At 39.1% G+C, this 18,917-nt stretch overlaps 1 protein-coding gene and 1 long non-coding RNA gene across 11 annotated transcripts in view; one reads left to right on the forward strand and one right to left on the reverse strand.

Moving 5' to 3' along the window:
- SH3GLB1 (SH3 domain containing GRB2 like, endophilin B1) overlaps window positions 1-8,796 on the reverse strand; it is a 33,007-nt gene extending 24,211 nt beyond the window's left edge. For 4 of the 6 annotated variants that reach the window (XM_038541469.1, XM_038541468.1, XM_038541467.1 and 1 more), the window contains exon 1: window positions 8,428-8,796. In XM_038541469.1, the coding sequence (XP_038397397.1) occupies window positions 8,428-8,499 (72 nt within the window). In that variant the 5' untranslated portion in view covers window positions 8,500-8,796. Of the gene's footprint in view, window positions 1-2,147; window positions 2,172-7,590; window positions 7,858-8,427 lie in introns of those variants that run through there. The other 2 variants (XM_038541470.1, XM_038541471.1) reach the window with 2 other exon arrangements.
- A 303-nt stretch (window positions 8,797-9,099) lies between these two features.
- Window positions 9,100-18,917, forward strand: part of LOC119872280 — a 50,021-nt gene continuing 40,203 nt past the window's right edge. For all 5 annotated transcript variants that reach the window (XR_005361312.1, XR_005361311.1, XR_005361313.1 and 2 more), the window contains exon 1: window positions 9,100-9,596. This is a non-coding gene — a long non-coding RNA (uncharacterized LOC119872280). The remainder of the gene's footprint in view (window positions 9,597-18,917) is intronic.

The following is an 18,917-nucleotide window of genomic DNA, read 5'->3' on the forward strand; positions in this document are numbered from 1 at the left end:
ATTAGGATTTTACAAGTTCAAGGTCTACCTCTAATGGTTAAGCAATCAACAGAAGGAAAAGAAAAGGGGGAATACACTCAGGTGAACATCACCTATAAAGGATGATCTACCAGCAGAGAAAAAATCCTAACTTTTAGCACCTTAATAAGAAAGGAGGGAATGCCTGGGTGGCTCAGCAGTTGAGCATCTGCCTTTGGGCCAGGGCATGATCTCAGAGTCTCGGGTTCGAGTCCCATATCAGGATCCCTGAGAGGATCCTGCTTCTCCCTCTGCCTGTGTCTCTGCCTCTCTCTGTGTGTCTCATGAATAAATAAATCTTTAAACACAAAAGTATATGTATTTTTTTTATTCCATTCATTCCTTCAACAAATATTAAGCACCTTCATATGTGCCAGGCACTAGTTTAAGCACAAGGGTTTCAGCAGGGAAAAAAAACAAAACAAAACAAAACACCAACCCCCCCCCCCCCCCCAAACCAGACAGGTTTCTGGTCTTAGGAAGCTTACATTTTAATGGGGGCAAACAATAATTTGATAATAAGGACACAAAAAAAAGACAGTGGACAGAGGACTGACGTAAGGTGCTCCTATTATTTCTTGAGTGAGTGACTGAACAATTAACTGAACAAATTAATTAATTTGAGGATAGAGGAAGGAAGAATTCATTCTTCAGGAAGAGGGGGAAACAGGAGAATCAGGGAAGGCTTCAAGGGGAGAGGGATATGCAATGTGGGCCTGGAAAGGGGAAACAGGAGTTTGAGGCGTGTGAGATATGGGTGGTTAGAGAAATAGCTACTCTGAGCAGGTAACGATTGACCTGAGAGCAAACTCTAAGAAATGAGGCATATAAAGATCTAAGGGAAGGTTACAGAGTTCTCTGATGACTTATCTTCCAGTCACATTAGCACTTTTATATATATTAATTTTTTATAGATGCCCTTAACTTATATTTAACCAAGAACAGATTAAAACAACAATTAATAGATTTATAACTTAAAAATCAATATTTAGGAGGTTTTTGTATAAGGCATTCTGCTAAGAACTAGAAGACATGGTTGCTATTATAGGAGAGCCAAATGAAAAACATCTAAACAATATAAACTTACAGGCATATTTTCTTCATAAAATCATGCTAAGCTTTATCTAACAGATGTTTTAGAAACACTGGAATTAAAGGTATAGGCTAGAAATTACTAAAAAACTGTTTATAAATAGCAACTAAAGAAACAAAGTTTACCTAACACAAGTCAAGTTTCAGGGCAAGTTTTCTCCCAATAACATTTCAGAGAACCAACAATTAGAAAGTTAATTATTTGGAAAATAAAATATTTCAAACTTCAAGTTAGAAGGCCTGTTTGCTTATTTAATATTTTCTTTATAATTCTCATTATACTACCTTACATTTAACTTTCATTAAATACTTTGTTAGTAAAAAGAGTGTGAAAGTATAACAGAGCAAAGCTGAGAATTTGCAACAATTCATTTTTGTAAAAGTCTGGGCAATCGTACAATGCAAAATGTAAGATCCTATAAAAAGTCTGGGCAATTGTACAATGTAAAATGTAAGATCCTATAAATGTAAGGAGGTTTTTAGTATTTTAGATAAGAAGGGTAAAAAAACAAAACCCAAAGTATGCTTAAGCCTGAGTGAGATAAAAGTCTGACTATAGAAAACCAGTTTAGAAAACAGGAATTCTGTAGTAAAGCCCACTTGAGTGATGTATGAAGTACCAGTAGTAAGATCTGGTATTTACTTGCATTTTCTGAGAGTAAAAACAGTTGCTATTCAAAATTTTACTCTACCTATCTCTGTATGTGAATTCCAGTATGTTATATATGGTCTTGTTTTATCTTCTAATTTGTTTTTAACATTTTTCTCAATATCATTTATAATAACTTTGTATTTCTGTATTTTTAACAGTGTTAGGGCTTAGTATAAATTGGAAAATGCCATAGACTAAGCTGTGAATTTTATATCAAATACTCCCAAAAAAACCCCATTATAATCATAGGTAACAATCAAAACTTTAGTGATGAACATTTTGCCTATGGTGTATCATGATTCAATTCCACATCTGTTTGAATCACAGTCTCATTACGCTATAAGACTTCCCGTATAATACTTTTTCAAGAAACATTTTCTATTACCGTTATACAAATATATTTCAGTTCTTCCTTGCCCCTGTGTCTTTGTTCACAGGACTCTGGTCAGCTGGATCTTCTAGTCCACCTTGGCTTCCTACATGATTTTCAATAATCATCAAATTAAGGGTAAATTTTATCCTATCTGGAATGAGCAAAAAAAGACTGGGGTATAGAAAAACACGGCTAATATCATCATCACATGTTTTTTATTAAATATATAATTGTAAAAGACATGGTATGATTTTATTCTCCCTAGACTTTACTGTGGGGGGGGGGTGTAAGAATGTTTTTTCCATGATTAATCAGAAGGTATGACACATTAAGGTATCAATGTATTTAATATATACATTTTTCTCTAATATATTTTTCTCTAATATATTTAGAAAAGCATCTGCTATAGAAAATGATGAGTTGTATCAACTAAATTTAGAAAATTTAAATTGTTAAAATATTTATGAGTTATATATTTTCTTCTATCGAATGTGAGATGTATAATCAGCACATGACATGGTTCTTGCCATCAAGGATTTTATGATCTTAAGAAACATAAAATGATAATAATGGTACACTTCTGAAAAAGACAAAAGACCTTTTTTCTTTAAAAAAATCCTTTTCCTAAAAAAAAAAATCCTTTTCCTAATTACCAAAAATTTAACATTTTACTCTTAAAACTTTAACATATTTAAGTCTAAAATCATTACTAAGTTTGTAGTCTCCTGATAACAGCTGTTAAAAAACAGTTGATTTTAAGCATTTTAATGAATGTTTACTAGTTTTAATAAAAACCTTTGTGAAAACAACCTACAATGAAAGTCAGAATGTCACAGAAATCCAAATCCAACATTCTTCAAGACATAATTTGATAACTCTTTCATAATTATTTCATTAGTAATGCAGTAAAATGACATGAGAACAGAGAGCTTCTCTTTATATATCCTCTCTCTTTACATATTTTCTCTAAACATTGTTTTAAGGAAAGGACGGTCTTTGTGTCAGCCACCATACATGCCAGGCACTGTGTTCCTTTACTATAGGATAGGCATATAACCTGCAGTATGAAAAAGGGAGCCTCCTTTCCATACCATGCTTTACCCCAAAGAGAAAAGGATAGGTAAAAAGGCTTTGAGATGAAAGACATCTTTTTAGTATGAACTCTCATCAATTCTTTGACTGGGTGAAGTAATATTTTAAAAGTTATCTGAACTTGCTAGGAGAAAACATATGACATGAATTCTGATTATAATGTATTAGTAGACTGTAAAGTAGATCCTTCTCAACTTATTCTCAATTTTGGCTGCTCTTTGGAATTACCTGGGGGAGCTTTCAAAAACAATGATGCTAAATTGAAGCCCAAGGATTCTACTTAACTAGACTGGGGTGCAGCCTGTAAAGATTCCTCTGGTAATTTTAAGTGCAACTAAGACTGAGAACTACCATTCTAAGCTCACAGGTGATTATTTTAACGTCAGGTTAACAAACCATCTTCTATCTAGTAGTCTACTAGATTTAACACCAAAAACACCCAAGTATGTGAAGTTTAGGGTAACACTAAATATGCAAAGTTTTTACATAATGAGTAAACGTACGGACTTTAAATGTGACATGTTTTATTTATTAGAATTTGAGAGAATGGTGAAGTTGCTGCAGTTTAAATTCCATAAAGGAAACAGGGTTTCAAAAGGGCTTGGGCAAATGTTTGGCCAAGTAGGAATTCCATCCAGATAGGATCTAACAGGAGGGCAGCATCATATTCATTTTACCTCTCCAGCTTAGACACACCATTGTTCCCCTAAATTAAATCGAGGATGAAAGCCAAGCTTGCAACTAAACTTTAAAGACTTTTCTCCCTCAGAAAATAGCTCGTACTCATGAAGTTCATTGTATAACTTCAGGAGTTAGTTCAGAGGAAATGTTAGAAAATTAAAAAGAAACTAAGTAATTGCAGTTGAAAATATTTTATTTTGGAAAGCATATGGTCTTATTTTAAAGACATTGAGCAGATTTGCTTCAATATCAAGTAAAAATGTGTCCACTTGAAACATTTATCAAATGAAGTAACAGAACAGTACTTCACAAAATGGATATTTATTACAAAGAAAAAGAAATAATTATGACAAACCGGGACTGGACTACTAAGTCTTTGAGGGCAACAACTAGGTCTCATTCATCTTTGCACTTCAGTGCCAAGCACCCAAGAGGTACTCAATAAATATAGGTTGAATTAAACAGTTTAATATTTATTTTTAAAGATTTTATTTGTTTGACAGAAAGCACAAGCAGGGGGAGTGGGAGGGATAGGGAGGCAGAGGGAGCGGGAGAAACAGGCTCCACGCTGAGCAGAGAGCCAGACTTGGGGCTTGATCCCCAGGACCCCGAGTGGAAGGCAGACGCTTAACCGACTGAGCCATCCAGGTGCCCGAGAATAGTTTAATCTTTTAGACTGGCATTAGTCAACTTCAAGTTCAGCAGACATAATGTTAGAAAATACTAATAAAAATAACAAAATTATTTAACATGCTACACGATTCAAAGAGTATCTTTCATATAGATACCCTGCCTGGTTAAAATCATATAAAAAATTTTAAAAGAACAATGTTGGATACCATGAGAGGGAAAGAAGAAACAAAGTTGATTCCTCAGGACATACAATCTTAATATAAAGATGTGAAAGCCATATAGTAACAATTTTACAGCTCTAAGTGACTTTACATAACAGTTCATTCCAAGAAAAGTGCCACATGATCATACGGAATTGAAAAATAACACAGGAATTCACATCAAGCTCTTGTGGTCTGAGATGGGCTTGGAGTTTTATCTGGAAGGAAGGAAAGACAGAGGGAGGGGTCGGAGGGCATTCAAGATGAGACTGTAAGACCAGTCAAGTCTAGCGTTAGAAAAGTACAATGTATTTTGGAAATTAAAAAAATAATTTGATAGGAATACAGTATATATGAGAGAAAAGACAAGGCAGGAAAGGAGTATATAATGCTCAACACAGGCGTCTGGACCAAAAATACAGATAGTAAGAATAAATGGCTTTTAAGACACTAATAAAGTAACTTATGGAGGACAAATTACCTGATGCTTTTGTATTCTATCATTTTGAGGGAGTTAAGAATAACAAAAACATCCAAACAGAGTGTTAAGGAATGTATGTTCTTACTGATTATAATTTTTACCTCAACATTTTTTCAAAGTTGCATGGCATATAAACAGATGTTATGAGAGTAGAGTGATGAAACTCATTTGTGTAATAGTTTTTCTTTTTTAAAACAGAAAATGCTTAGTTTCTAACCTAAAAATTTTTAAGTAGAATGAAAAAAGATATGGCAGTCGGTCACCCAGAGAATGATCTATTCCTTAAGGTATAATTTAATTTGAATAGAAATTATTATTTAGAAATGAGAAAGCTGAATTCCATTCCTTCTGTTCTTATTGCTTATAATGAGTAACTGGCATAGCTCTTACCCTATTCTTAGCATGAAACTTGGCACTTGACACTATACGGATGTCAATGCAATTTAGACTGGGAATTCAATTATTGACTAAATACTAAAATGACAAAATAGTGTTTTTGTTGAAAATTACCACACAACATTCCAAATTTCACGTGTTACATTTTGGAATTAATTTTTTTCTTACGTAATAAAAAAGCCCCCAGTACTGTGCAAAATGTCAAACATTCAAAAGTGTAATAGTATATTGAAACTCAACTTCAAAACTGTCAACATTCTGCCAATGTTTCAACTAGTCCCCTTTTTTCTCTTCTGGAATATTTAAAGAAATCCTCAGACATGCTATAGTTTATACATAAATATTTCAGAAACTATTTCTAACAGATACAGACTTAATGTAAAAAAGACATATTGAAGGAGTCTGTTCCTCCTGAAATCTATCCCTTCTCAGTATATGGCTCAAGCCAAAACCTTACAGTCATCCTTAACTCATCTTTCCTTCCTAACCTACAGCCAATTTGGGAACCATACTGAAAAGATTCTGAACCTTCTATGATATCATCTCTCTCACCTACGTTCTATCACCTTTTGCCTATGCTATGGCTACAGCTCCCTAACTGATGTCCCTAGTACGCCAGAACCTCAAAGTATTTGGACTTTTTCCTTCTGCCTAAAGTGCTTTTCCTCCAAAAAACTGAACTATCACTTCCTTGAGGTCTCTTGGAATTTGATCCTACTAGAAAGGCTTGTCGTAATCTTATGTCTAAATAAGATGGCAAAAATTGCCACCACCACCCGCCCCCCGCCCCCCCGCCATTAACTTATCACCTGTGACCTTTTTTCTCTATCATCTGATGTATTTACTGTTTGATTGTAAGCTCCAGGAGTGCAGATGTCTTGCTAATTTTATATACTGGTATTATCACCAGTGTCCAAAATAGTAGTGTCAGGCAGACACGGTATAGGCATAGAAGTATTTAATAGTGAAAATTATTTGATAGCTAACAGATTAGCATAGACTTTAAAAACTAAAGAATGTGAAACTATGAGTAACTGAAATTCATCTAGGAACTACATCTTTTGAGAGCTTTGCTAGATTTTTTAAATAAAGGCTACCAACAATTTAAATCAAATTCTAGTACACGTGTCCTATTTAAACGGTGGATTATGTACCTGAAAACAGACCTGTCTTTAAAACAGTGTCATCATAATGTCAAATCTCCACTCAGCAAACAAAATCATTGGGAATCAGAAATAAACAACACCAAGGGCCTCTTTTCAGGTTACATTAAGTCTCATATATCAAATTCATTTCAGACCTTCAACCACTCGTTCTCTTGCCCTCCGTCTCTGAGCTATTCAAAGTAGGTTAATTTAAATCAAGAAATTATTTTAACCGTTCCACTCAATGTCTTCACAACATAGCTTATATTTTCATGGAGAAAGGGGAGCTAGCCTATCACTTACTATGCAGATGTCAGAATTTAGAAATCAAGACCAAGAAGGAATTTCGCATGCCTTAACCGCTACTTGCTTCAATGTGACTGAAATGCTGAGATTCGAGTACCAGGCGATATTTAAGGTCTCTCCAGCCTGTTGTATTCTTACTACTCTCTATCTGCAAAGCCTACCCTGGAAGAGAGGAGCAGCCTGCAACCAGCAGCACACCAGACAGCAAGCTTACTAGCCGTGCAAGTTAAGCGAGTTTCTTAACCTCTCTGAGGCGGCCTCCTCATATATAATAGGAGCTCACAACATCTGGCAAAATTAGATAGGATAATCTGTCAAATGCCTTGCAACTGTGTGACAGTTTTTTCCCCACAACATAAGCAGCTATTACTTCGCTCTAGTTCTTCCATTCCGCCCCCCCCCCCCTTTTTCTTCCTTCTTCTTCATTTATTTCGCCAGGAACAGTGCACTGTAAGAGCAACTCTAACAACAAAACTGGGGGCAAAGGAGACAGAGTAGTAAACGCCGGACGCGTGACTTACACCGCGGTTATCTGTTTTGGTAGGCCTGTCAGAAAACTAGTTTTTGTTTTCTCTTCACAGAGGAGAATGTTGTTCTGCCGGGACTATGCCATTGCCTTAAAACGCCGGCTGGCTTGTAACTCGTGTTGTGGTGAAATTCTACGTCTGTTCACAGATTTAACGGAGTCGGCATAATGTGGGCGACGACGGGGGAAAACCGTCCCCGGGTCCCCAGGGCGGACGCCTCCCTGACTGCGCAACGCCGCCAGAGAGCTACATCTGAAACGCAGAACTGGCGACAACGGCGCCCCCCCCACACCCCCACCCCCCACCCCCACCCCCGGCTCCTCTCCGCGTCCGGCAGCCGCCGCTGCTTCCCACTCTCAGCGTGAGCGGGAACCCCCGAAGGCCGGGCCTCCCGGGGCCTCGGCGGAGCGGGACGCCCACCGGTGACCGTCCTGTCAGGGAGACGGGCGGCTGACGGAAAAGGAGACTTCTGGGACGCGGCGGCGAGAGCGAGGCCGACCTGAGGGAAGGTGGGGGCGGTGCGAGGAAGTCCGTCCCTCGGCCGCTGCGCGCGGCTCCAAGGGCCCTCGCACCGGCGCCGGCGCCGCGGGGCGGGAGCGCCGCGGGGGGAGCTCCGGGCCCCGGCCCCACCCGGCCTCGCTTCCGGAGAAGCGGCGGTGGAGCGCCAGGGGGCCTGGAAGACGGCCGCGGGGCCCCGGAGGGGAAGCAGGCCGCGCCCAGCACCCAGCACCCAGGCCTCCGGCCGCAGGCCCGCCCGCCCGCCCGGGGGAACCGGTGCGGAGAGCGCCGCCGCCCCTCCTCCCAGCCCCCGGCCCCCGCCCGCCGCGGTACCTGCACTGCGCGGCTGAGGAAGGTGCCCGCGTCGGCCGCCAGCTTCTTCACGTTGAAGTCCATGATGTTCATGCTGGGCGGCAGCCGGGCTGGTGCGCCGGGAGGGAGTGGCGGGGGCAGACGTGGTAGGTGGAGGGAGGCGGCGCCAGGCCCGCCGCCGCAGCTGTCGTTTCCGCGAAGGGGAAGCGAGAGGGTGGGGCGAGGAGAGCGAGCGAGCGAGGGCCTCGGGGCGGGCCGCGCGCCCCGGGGGGGGCGGGGGGGTTTGGGGGGCGGCGGCCGAGCCCGAGGCGCTGGGAGCTGAGCGTTAGCGTCGGCGCCAGCCGCGGGGGGCGTGCGGGACACTGACGCGCCGGTAATCCGCCATGGGGGGCGGGGCCTCGGGCGGAGGAAGCCGGCGCCCGCCGCGGGGTGGAGCCTTTCCAGAGGCTCTCGCGGGAACAGCGACCCCTCCTGGGTCGCGGCGGCGCAGTCGCGGGGCGCGCCGGAAGCTGGGGCCGCGGCGCCGCCGGGAGGTCGCGCCGCAGCCTCCAGAGCCGAGTGGCTGTGGTCGGCGTGCAGGTGAAGCCCCTGGAAACCGCAAGCAGAGATAACCCCAATTATCCCCCCCCCCTTTTTTTTCTAAAGATTTATTTACTTGTTCATGACAGACCCAGAGAGCGAGGCAGAGGGAGCCCGACGCGGGACTCGATCTCGGGACTCCGGGATCTCGCCCTGGGCCGAAGCCGGCGCTCAGCCGCTGAGCCACCCGGGCGTCCCCCTTTTTTTGTTGTAAGAGAAAATTGGAAAATTGTAGCGTCGGATTACACCCTCCGTGAGATCAGAACCAGCAGTTCGCTGTCATGCTGTAGCACCCGGCTGCAGAATAGGGTTGAAGTTATAGTCCCCACCGAGTCGGCTGTTGATTCAGCATGATCGGGGGTCTTCTGTGCACCAGGACTGAGGCAGGGGCTGGTCAAGACTGTCCCGGGCCGCAAGAAGCTCGCAGTTCGGTTACTTGACAACCGTCCGGGTCTTCACGCCCCCACCTGAAGCTCTTTTAACAGTTTGCAGCTGCAGGGACTTTGTGACTGCCTGGATTACCGGAGCAACACTCTAGGCCTCCTATGTGCAAAAGTCTGGTGACGGGGGACACGAAGTGCCAGGTGGAGGACACATAGAAGTATAAAGTGGTGAGTGAGATAGATTAACTCTTAAGCCCTAACAGCCAGCCTGGGGGATTCTTTCTTTCTTTTTTTTTTTTTTTAAAGATTTTGTTTACTCATGAGGGACAGAGAGAGAAGCAGAGACACAGGCAGAGGGAGAAGCAGGCTCCAGGCAGGGAGCCCGACGCGGGATCCGATCCCCGGTCTCCAGGGTCACGCCCTGGGCCGAAGGCAGCGCTGAACCGCCGAGCCACCCGGGCTGCCCCAGCCTGGGGAATTCTAATGACAAACGAGAATATGATGCGGAATCTGTTCAGGAGCCCACGATCCCATGTAACTTCCTAAGCATCTTTCATGATACAGCCTAAGCTTGAATTAAGTTAAAATAGGTGCTAGCACAGAGGGAGAGACAGTATTTCAAGAGTAAGAAAACAGTCCATGTTATTTTTTTTTTTTTTGTCGCTGTGTCTTTGACATTAGGGCTGGGAAAATGCAGGCCCAGCAGGCAACGAGACGAGCCCATGTTCGCACTTAAGTGATTTACTGAAGCAGTCTCAGAAGCCCTAGCTGTTATTAAAGGCTGAACGATTACTTCCTAAAAGACATAACGAACAGCAGATACATATAAAAATATCCGTGTTCTTTTTTTTTTTTTTTTTTTTTTTTGTGGTGGTGACAGAAGCAACTGCTTCTTTCTAAGGTAACTCCAAAAGAATGAGTCTCCAAGACGGAAACCACTTCATGTATCTGTCATCTGTTTTCCCAGAAATAAGGAAATGTGTAATCAGGAATCTTGTTTTTCACTTACTGTCCATTTTAGATTTTTATATAGAAAAGCACTTTTTTCTAGACGTCTACTTTCACAATAGGTATATTTGCCATAATCTATGGCATAATTGTTCTATTTTAGGATCACAAGACTGTGTCCACCATTAAAGGAAAAAATTCTGAATCCTCTTCCTCAAACATGTAGATCTTCCTAACTTGAAAACAACAACAAACTGTTCACTTCTTCCTATTGAGCCCTTCCGGGCTATAATACTGTTTCTGTTGTTTCACTGACAAAATCATAAGACTTCCATTTCCTTACTATCCATTTCTTCCCTGTTTGAATGCAGTTGACTTACACTGCTATAACTATACCTAAATAGCATTCTTGAGGTTGCCAGTTATCCTCTTGATTAACTCATCGGCTTTTTCTCAGACTTCACAGTGACTAGTCACCACCTTTCCAACGATGCACTCCTTTAGAGACCCTTATAATTTCCTGGTTTTCCCTCTACCTCCTGGACTTGCGCATTCTATTCTGCTAGCACTTCTGATGGCTTTACTGTACATATTTTTTAAGTTGAATGTTTAGCACTTTTTTGTTCTCTTTTCTTTCATTAGTTTCTTAATCATGACTTCAATTATACCACTTCGTTTTTGTTTTTTTTTAAGATTTTTTTTTTTTTTTTTAATTAATGAGAGACACAGAGAGAGAGTCCCCGACGCGGGACTCGATCCGGGTCTCCAGGATCAGGCCCTGGGCTGAAGGCAGCTCTAGATTGCTGAGCCACTGGGGCTGCCCACCACTTCATTCTTTTATGCATTCATTCAGTAAATATTTTTTGGACATCTATGTGCCATACAGCATTAGTCTTGTGGCTAGAAATATGGCAGGCAACAAGACAGATAGCCCTTGCTGTCACGGGAGTTTGTGACTAATCTGGTAAAACAGAAATTGAATAAGCAAAGTGTGGTGAAATGCCAAGGAGGAATCCAGAGTGCTTTTAAATGTTCACTTCCAGCCTGTACCTAGTAACCTGAATTCTAATTTCGAGGTTTGGTCTTTCTGTAAGAGTTCTAGATCAACTTTTAATGCTTTCTTTTTCTGCCACCTACACTAACTTATTCCAGTACAAAGTGTTATGAAAGCAGTATTTTAAAAATCATACAAAGTACTGAATACCTGAAGTGTTCTCCAAAATTTATAGCTTAATAAACAAACCCTTTATAAAAATGGTATAGTAGGTAGTATGATATGCGTTTTAATTTTTTTTTTTTCCTAGTGGCTGACAAGGTGTTCATTACCTCATGTCTAAACCAATGACATCTAAAGTGGTGGTATATGTACTTCATTGGGGTGTGCAATATGATCCACTAGAGTGCAGAAAAAATATTGGAAGTTTGGTTTGTATTTTATCTAACATGGGAAAAATTTGTTTCATTAATTTTTTCAAAAATACAGGTTGACACTGGTGTCCTTTGTTTGCACTCATAATTTAAACACATGTCACAAGTAGTAAATGAAGTATCCTAAGGGAAGAGTGGGAGTTTCAAAACTTGGAAGAACCGAAATAACTAATCTCCTTTAATTATTTGCATCAGTGTATGGTAACATACTACAGTGTGGCTGGTTAAGTGTAATTGTAGATCATATTATTGATTTAGTTTTAAATAAACCACAAAAATGGGCAAGTAGCCTGAAGTGTTTTCCCCACCCTCTTATACTGTTAGTGGGCATGCAAACTGGTGCAGCAAGTCTGGAAAATAGTATGGAGTTTCCTCAAAAGGTTAAAAATAGAACTACTGTATGACCTAGCAAATGCTCTACTAGATATTTACCCAAAGGATACAAAAATACAGATTCAAAGGGGTACACACGCCCTGATTTTTTTTTTTTTTGAATATTTCATTTATTTTTTTGAGAGAGCAAAAGAGAGCAAAGCTCACTAGTGGTGGGGAGGAAGAGGGACAAGCAGACTCCACACTGAACCTGGAGCCAATGTCAGGCTCATTCCCACAACACTGAGATCATGACCTGCTGAAATCAAGAGCAGGTTGCCCAACCAGCTGAGCCACCCAGGTGCTCCTACTCTGATATTTATAACAGCATTATCAACAATAGCCAAACTATGGAAGAGCCCAGATGTCCTTTGACTGATAAATGGATGAAGATGTGATACATATACAGTGGACTATTACTCAGCCATCAAAAAGAATGAAATCTTGCCGTTTGCAATGACGTGGTTGGAGCTGGAATGTATTATGCCTAGCTAAATAAATCAGAGAAAAACAAATACTGTATGTGGAATTTAAGAAACAAAACAGATGAACCAATGGGAAGAACAAAAAAGAGAGGGAAGCAAACCATAAGAGACTCTTAAAGATAGGGAACAAACTGAGGGTTGATGGAGGCAGGTGGAGGGGATGGGCCAAATGGATGAGGACTATTAAGGAGGGCACTTGTTATGATGAGCTCTGGGTGTTATATATAACTGATGAGTCAATAAGTTCTCCTGAAACTAATATTAACTAACTATATAGTTATATAGTTAATATATAAACTATATATTAACTAGAATTTAAATAAAAATTTGAAAAGAAAAAAGTTTCCTCAAACCATCATTAAAGATGAGTAAACAAGAAATGCCAGAGTTGAATATATCAGGAAGGCTGTTGAAATATGGATTAAAAGAAGATTAAAACTTGGTTCCAGCTTTTAAGGAATTCAGAATCTAGTGGGGAAGACAGACTCGTAAAGTAAAACACAATGTGAAAACTAGAACTATGAAAGTTTGAATAAGAATGGTGGGAGGGGTACCTGGATGGCTCAGTAGGTTGAGGGTTGGACTCATGGTTTTGGCTCAGGTCATGATGTAAGAGTCCTTGAGATCAAACCTTCCATAGAGCTCCAAACTCCATGGAGAGTTTGCTTTGAATTCTCTCTCCCTCTGCCCTTCCTCACAACTTGTATGTGTTCTCTCTCTCAAATAAATAAATCTTAAAATTAAAAAAAAAAAAAAAAGGATTGGGCAAGAGTGAGAGGAAGGAGATATTAACTAACAGGGTAATAGAGGTGATAATTAAGACTTTTCAGTTGGCTTTTGATTGAATTCATCTGGAGGATTGAAGTTTGAGGGTGGGGAGAGATGATACTTTTATTGGAAAATATGTTTTCGGCAGTGTGGATAATGAACGGGGGAAGGGCAAAGACAGGTAGAAAGGCCAATTAAAATTCTGTTGCCATAATTCACCCTGTACTCTGCTATCTTGAAATCTTGAATTTAGAAATTTATTTTGACCAAAATTCCCTCTCATTTGATCTCTCTGATGCCTTTGCTCATTTAGTGTGTTCTTACTATCATCAAAGCCTGCAGGCCGGTGGCTCATTACTATCCTACTGATTTTTAACTCTCACCAGCACTCTCAGTTCCCTGTATCCTTCTGACCCATCAACCTATATTATGAAATGAATGTTTTCTCTGCATGCTCTCAAACTGTCAAGCATTGTTAGGGAAAATTGCACAAACTTGTAGGTGGATGCTACTACCAATGCATGATTGCCCCTTTCCATTGAACCGTTATAATTGCCTTGAAATGCTTTACTTCCTAATTAACTCCTTTTCACACTCTGCAAACCCTACTGTAAAATTTTGCCACTCCCATTAGGATAAAATGTGGAAATTTCACATATAAGTGATATGTGGTATTTGTCTTTCTGACTTCACTTAGCACAATAAGTCCATCCATGTTGTCACAAATGGCAATATTTTATTATCTTTATGGCTGAATAATATTCTGGGTTATATGTCACGTATTCTCTTTATCCATTCATCCATTGATGGACACTTAGGTTATTTCAGTATCTTGGCTGTTATAAATAATACTGTAATGAAGGAACATGGAGGTGCAGATATCTTTTGAGTTAGTGTTTTCATTTCATTTGTTTCATGTAAATACCCAGGAGTGGAATTGCTAGATCATATGGTAGTTCTTTTTGGAGACTCTCCATACTGTTTTCCAGAGGAGCTGCACCAATTTACATTTGCATTTGGAGAATCTCCATACTGTTTTCCAGAGTAGCTGCACCAATTTACATTTGCACCAGTAGTGCACAATGGTTCTCTTTTTTCCACATACTCACCAACACTTGTCATTTCCTGTCTTTTGAAAATAGCCAGTCTAATAGGTGTGAAGTAGTGGTTTTGATTTGCATTTCCCTAATGATTAATGATGTTGAGCATCTTTTCATGTACCTGTTGGCTCTCTGAATATTTTCTTTGGAAAAATGTCTACTTAGATTTTCTGCCCATTTTTTAATTGGAATTTTTTTTTTTTTGCTATTGAATTGTATGAGTTCTTTATTTTGGATATTAACCTCTTATCAGACATATGACTTGCAAATATTTTCTCCCATTCAGTAGGTTGCCGTTTGATTTTGTTGATGTTTTCCTTGCTATGCAGAAGCCTTTTAGTTTGAAATAGCGCCACTTGTTTGTTTTTGCTTTTGTTACTTTTGGTGTCAGATTTTAAAAAAATCATCACTAAGATCTATGTCAAGGAGTTTACTGCTCATGTCTTCTTTATGAGTTTTATGGTTTCAGGTATTATATACAAGTCTTTAATCCATTTGAGTTAATTTTTGTGTGTATTGTAATATAGTGGCCCAGTTTCATTCTATTACATGTGGCTGTCCAATTTTACTGTCACTATTTATTGGAAAGACTATGTTTTCCCCATTCTTTTTGGCTCCTTTGTCATAAATTAATAGACCATATATGTGTGGGTTTATTTCTAGGCTATCTGTTCTGTTCTATTGATCTATGTGTTTGTGTTTTGACAATACTATACTATTTTGATTACTATAGCTTTGTAATACAGTTTGAAATCAGAGAGTGTGCCTCCAGCTTTGTTCTTCCTTATTCAGATTGCTTTAGCTATTCAGGGTCTTTTGTGTTCCATACCAATTTTATGATAGTCTGTTCCAGTTCTGTGAAGAATGTCATTGGAATTTTGATAGAGATTGTATTCAATCTGTATGTTGTTTGGGTAATTTAGACATATTAACAATACTGATTCTTCCAATCCATGAGTATGGAATATCTTTCTATTTATTTGTGTCGTCTTCAGTTTCTTTTGTTAATGTCTTATAGTTTTCAATATACGGATCTTTCACCTCCTTGGTTAAATTTATCACTAGGTACTTTATTCTTTTTGATGAAATTGTAAATGGAGTTGTTTTCTCAATTTCTCTTTCTGTTAGTTCATTATTATTGTTTAGAAACACAACAGATTTTTGTATATTGGTTATGTATCCTGCATATCTACTGAATTTCTTTGTTAGTTCTAACAGTTTTCTGGTGGAGTATTTAGGGTTTCTATGTATAATATGTCATCCACAAATAGTGACTGTTTTACTACTTCTTTGTCAATTTGGATGCCTTTTATTTCTTTTTGTTGTCTGATTGCTGTAGCTAGGACTTACAGTACCATGTTGAATAAAAGTGAGGCGAGTGGACATCCTTGTCTTGTTCCCGATCTTAGGGGGGAAAGCTCTCAGTTTTCCACCATTGACTATGATGTTAGCCATAGGTTTTTCTTATATGACCTTTACTGTGTTGAGATATGTTTCTTGCAAACCTATTTTGTTGAGGGTTTCAATCATGAATGGATGTTGAATTTTGTCAAATGTTTCCTGCATCTCTTGAGATGATCATATGATTTTTACACTTCATTTTGTTAATGTAGTATATCACATTGATATATTTGTAGATGTTGAACCATCCTTGCATCCTGGAATAAATCCCACTTGAACATGGTATATGATCCTTAATGTATTGTTGAATTTGGTTTGCTAATATTTTGTTGAGGATTTTGCATTTATGTTCATTAGGGATATTGGCCTGTAATTTTCTTTTCTTGTGGTACCCTTGTCTTGTTTTGGTATTAGGGTAATGGCTGGCTTTATAAATGAGTTTGGAAGCATTCCTTCTTCTATTTCTTGGAAGAGTTTGAGAAGGATCAGTATTAACTGTACTTTGAATGTTTGATAGACTTCTCCACTGAATCTAATCTGTCTGGCTCTGGACTTCTGTTTTTTGGGAGGTTTTTGATGACTGAGTCTATCTCCTTTTAAGTAATCAGTTTGTTCAGATTTTCTGTTTCTTCATGATTTAGTCTTGGTAGGTTGTATGTTTCTAGGAATTTATTTCCTCTGGGTTATCCAGTTTGTTGGCACATAATTGTTTTTAGTAGTCTCTTGTAATCCTTTGTACTTCCGTGGTATTAGTTGTGACATCTCCTCTTTCATTTCTGACTTTTGTTGAATCTTCCCTTTTTCTTGGTAAGTCTGGCTAAACATTTCCCAATTTTGTTGTCAAAGAAGCAGCTTTTATGTTCATTGATCTTTTCTATTGTCTTCTTCGTCTCTATTTCCACTCTGATCTTCATGTCCTTTCTTCTACTAACTTTAGGTTTTTTATTTTATTTTTTTAAGATTTTATTTATTTATTCATAGAGACTGAGAGAGGGAGAGGCAGAGACAGGCAGAGGAAGAAGCAGGCATCATACAGAGAGCCTGACATGGGACTCGATCCAGGGTCTCCAGGATCATACCCTGGGCTGCAGGCGGTGCTAAACCGCTGCGCCATCGGGGCTGCCCTAACTTTAGGTTTTGTTTCTTTTTCTTTTTGTAGTTCCTGGAAATGTAAAGTTAAATTGTTTGAGTTTTTTTTTTTTTTTGTTTTTTTTCTTTTAGGTAGGCATTTATTGCTATGAATTTACCTGTGAGAACTCTTTTTGTTGCAGTGCATACATTTTGGTCAGTTGTATTTCCATTTTCATTTGTCTCAAAGCATTTTTTGATTTTTCCTTTGACCAGTTGGTTGTTTAGTAGCATTTTAATATCCACATATTTATGAATTTTCCAGTTTTCTTTTTGTAATTGATTCTTAGTTTCATATCATTGTGTTCAGAAAAGATACTTGATATGATTTCAGTCTTCATAAACTTATTAAGACTTATTTTGTGGCCTAACATATGTTCTGTCCTGGAGAATGTCCCCCCGTCTACTTGAGAAGAATGTGTATTGTGTTGCTTTTGGGTGGAATATTCTATATAAATCTGTTAGGTCTATCTGGTCTAATGTGTTATTTATTTATTTATTTATTTATTTATTTATTTATTTATTTATTTATTAGATTTTATTTATTCATGAGAGACAGAGAGAGAGAGAGAGAGAGGCAGGGACAGGCAGAGGGAGAAGCAGGCTCCATGCAGGGAGCCCGACGTGGGACTCGATTCTGGGTCTCCAGGATGAGGCCCCAGACTGAAGGTGGTGCTAAACCGCTGAGCCACCCGGGCTGCCCCTAATGTGTCATTTAAAGCCAATATTTCTTACTGATTTTATGTCTGGATTATCCACTGATGTAAATGGGGTAATAAAGTCCTCAAATATTATTGTATTGCTGTCTATTTCTCCCTCTAGGTCTATGAACATTTTCTTTATGTATTTAGGTATTCCTATACTGGATCAATAAATATTTACAAATATTAAATTATCTTGTTGGATTGACTTTTGTCATTATGTAATGCCCTTTGTCTCTTATTATAGTCTTTACTTTAAAACCTAGTTTATTTGATGTAAATATAGTGACCCCAGTTTGTTTGGCTTTCGTTTGCATAGAATTCCCTTTTCATCCTTTTACTTCCAGTCTTATTTGTTCTTACATCTGAAGTCTCTTGTAGGAAGCACATGAAATGGCTCTTGTTCTGTTACCTATTTAACTATTCTAGGTTTTATAGTTGGAGAATTTATTCCATTTACACTTAAAGTAATTATTGATAATTATGTACTTATGACATTTTGTTAATTATTTTCTGGCTGTTTTGTAGTTCCCATCTGTTCCTTTTTTCTTCTCTTGCTCTCTCACTTGTGGTTTGACTTTCTTTAGTATGCTTAGGTTCCTTTATCTTTTGTGTATCAACTATGGGATTTTCCTTTGTGGTTACATGAGGCTTACATATAATAACCCATATATATATAGCAGTCTATTTTGAGTTGATAACAAGTTAAGTTTGTTTGCATGCTAAAGCTCTACATTTTTAGTGTCCTTCCCTTCGCCCTTGTTTTATGTATTTGATATCACATTTTACATTTTTTTATCCTGTGTGTTCCTTAACTAATTATTATAGTTACTTTTAATTTTTCTTTTTTTGGGATATATATATTTTTTTGTTGGAGTTCGATTTGACAACATATAGTATAACACCCCATGCTCATCCCGTCAAGTGCTCCCCTCAGTGCCAGTCACCCAGTCACCCCATCCCCCCTCCCATGTCCCCTTCCACTACCCCCCGTTTGTTTCCCAGAGTTAGGAGTCTCTCATTTTGTCACCCTCTCTGATATTTCACCCTCATTTTCTCCCCTTTCCCCTTTACTCCCTTTCACTATTTTTTATATTCACCAAATGAATGAGACCATATAATGTTTGTCCTTCTCCAATTAACTTACTTCACTCAGCATAATACCCTCCAGTTCTCTCCATGTTGAAACAAATGGTGGGTATTCGTCATTTCTAATGG

The sequence above is a fragment of the Canis lupus genome, chromosome 6, assembly GCF_011100685.1.
Source record: "Canis lupus familiaris isolate Mischka breed German Shepherd chromosome 6, alternate assembly UU_Cfam_GSD_1.0, whole genome shotgun sequence".
NCBI classification, from domain to species: domain Eukaryota; kingdom Metazoa; phylum Chordata; class Mammalia; order Carnivora; family Canidae; genus Canis; species Canis lupus.